General features: G+C 63.1%; 1 protein-coding gene across 1 annotated transcript in view; it reads left to right on the top strand.

Moving 5' to 3' along the window:
• Positions 1-1,608, top strand: part of DENND3 (DENN/MADD domain containing 3) — a 36,648-nt gene extending 35,040 nt beyond the window's left edge. The window contains exons 21-22 of the mRNA XM_014549016.1: positions 1,247-1,298; positions 1,418-1,608. Of these exons, the coding sequence (XP_014404502.1) occupies positions 1,247-1,298; positions 1,418-1,596 (231 nt within the window). The 3' untranslated portion in view covers positions 1,597-1,608. The remainder of the gene's footprint in view (positions 1-1,246; positions 1,299-1,417) is intronic.

Here is a 1,608-nt window from a genome sequence, read left to right as displayed (position 1 = left end):
AGCAGGCGAGGCCGCCAGGGAGGGACACGTGGGACAGGCTGCAGATGGTCGGGCCGCGAAGGCCAGCCCTGGGCCTGTTCTTTCTAATGAACGCGGAGCCTCTATAATGAAGAGACCCAGGGAGACGGCCTCCCACCGCAGAGCTCGGCCCCAGCCCCGCAGGCCCTGCAGCCCTCGCTGCCTGAGGTCCGGAGGTGTGTGTCGGACCCCAGGCCAGGGCTCCGGGATGGACGCCCCGCCCGGGCCTCTGGCTTGGTGCCTGGGGCCCCCACATTTAGGAAGGTCCGGAGTGGGGACAGCACTTGGGGGTCTCCTGGGAGGTTCCCCCGGAGTTTGCTCACCAGGGGCACATGCTCCCAGCACCTAGGGCATTCGGCCAGCAGCAGTGTGTGTGTGTGTGATTCTGCTTTTATAAACACGTGACACGTTCCCTTAAAAGTCTGAGCACTAAACAGACTATTTAATGCCAGGCCTCACCTCCCAGGCAGTGAACTGTCCACTCTCCTTTCCCTCCGAGACCCGCAGCAGAGACCCTGGCAGGTGACGGGGCCGCAGGATTAGCTCGAGATTCACCCGAGCCCGTCACGTGACTGTCATGTGACTGTCACGCAGGTTCTCCATTCCCTTCCCTCTTGGTGAGACTTTCCAAGATCCTATTGGCCAGTCATTGCATTGAAAACAACTGCCCGGCCGGCGTGGCTCAGCGGTTGAGCATCGACCTCTGAACCAGGAGGTCACGATTCGATTCCAGTCAGGGCACAGGCCTGGGTTGTGGGCTCTATCCTGTGTGTGTGTAGGGGGTGGGGTGCAGGAGGCAGCCGATCAGTGATTCTCTCTTCATTGATGTCTGTCTCTCCCTTTCCCTCCCTCTCCCATCAATGAAGATCCATTTAAAAAACACATGCTGGCGACCCAGAGGCTTTCAGCACACGGTCATTGACAGAAGAGAGAAGGCGGGGCCTCGGGCTGTAGCAAGTGTGGGCTCCACACTGGGTCACGCGTCTTGGGGGGTGGAAAGGGCATGTCATGCCTCGGGTTCCTCTGGGCTTGGAGAGCCGTGATGAACGACCCGTCTCGGGAGCCCCGAGGGAGCCGATCTACACGGACAGGACCCCCTGCCTGCCCAGGGCCAGGATTGGTACAGAAGGGGTGCGCCCAGTGCCGATGGACACGGTGACGCCGGGTCGCTGCTCACTGGGAGCTGTGCAGACCCAGTTGAGTCTGACCCCCCTGGCGCCTGTGCCAGGAGCCGGGCCGGGCAGTGCGCACTCCCTCCGCGCCCTCCACACGCCTCTCCGGCCCCGCGGCACTCCCAGCGCAGATGGCGCCTCCTTCTGTCCCGTCCGTCTGCCCTCCAGCTGCCAGAGTCCTGCTGGTGGTCCCTACTCTGGCCTTTCACTGTGTGCGTGAGTGTGAGTGTGCAAGGGGAAGCCCCGGGGGAAGATCTACGTGGTGGACGCCGAGAGGAAGACGGTGGAGAAGGAGCTGGTGGCGCACGCGGACACCGTGAGGGCGCTGTGCTCGGCCGAGGACAGATACGTGCTGAGCGGCTCCGGCCCGGAGGAGGGGAAGATCGCCATCTGGACCGTGGAGTGAAGGGGGACAGTG

This window comes from Myotis brandtii, unplaced genomic scaffold, assembly GCF_000412655.1.
Source record: "Myotis brandtii unplaced genomic scaffold, ASM41265v1 scaffold532, whole genome shotgun sequence".
Classification (NCBI taxonomy): Eukaryota; Metazoa; Chordata; class Mammalia; order Chiroptera; family Vespertilionidae; genus Myotis; species Myotis brandtii.
The sequence above is the reverse complement of the archived record's forward strand: the minus strand, read 5'-3'. Positions and strand labels throughout refer to the sequence as shown.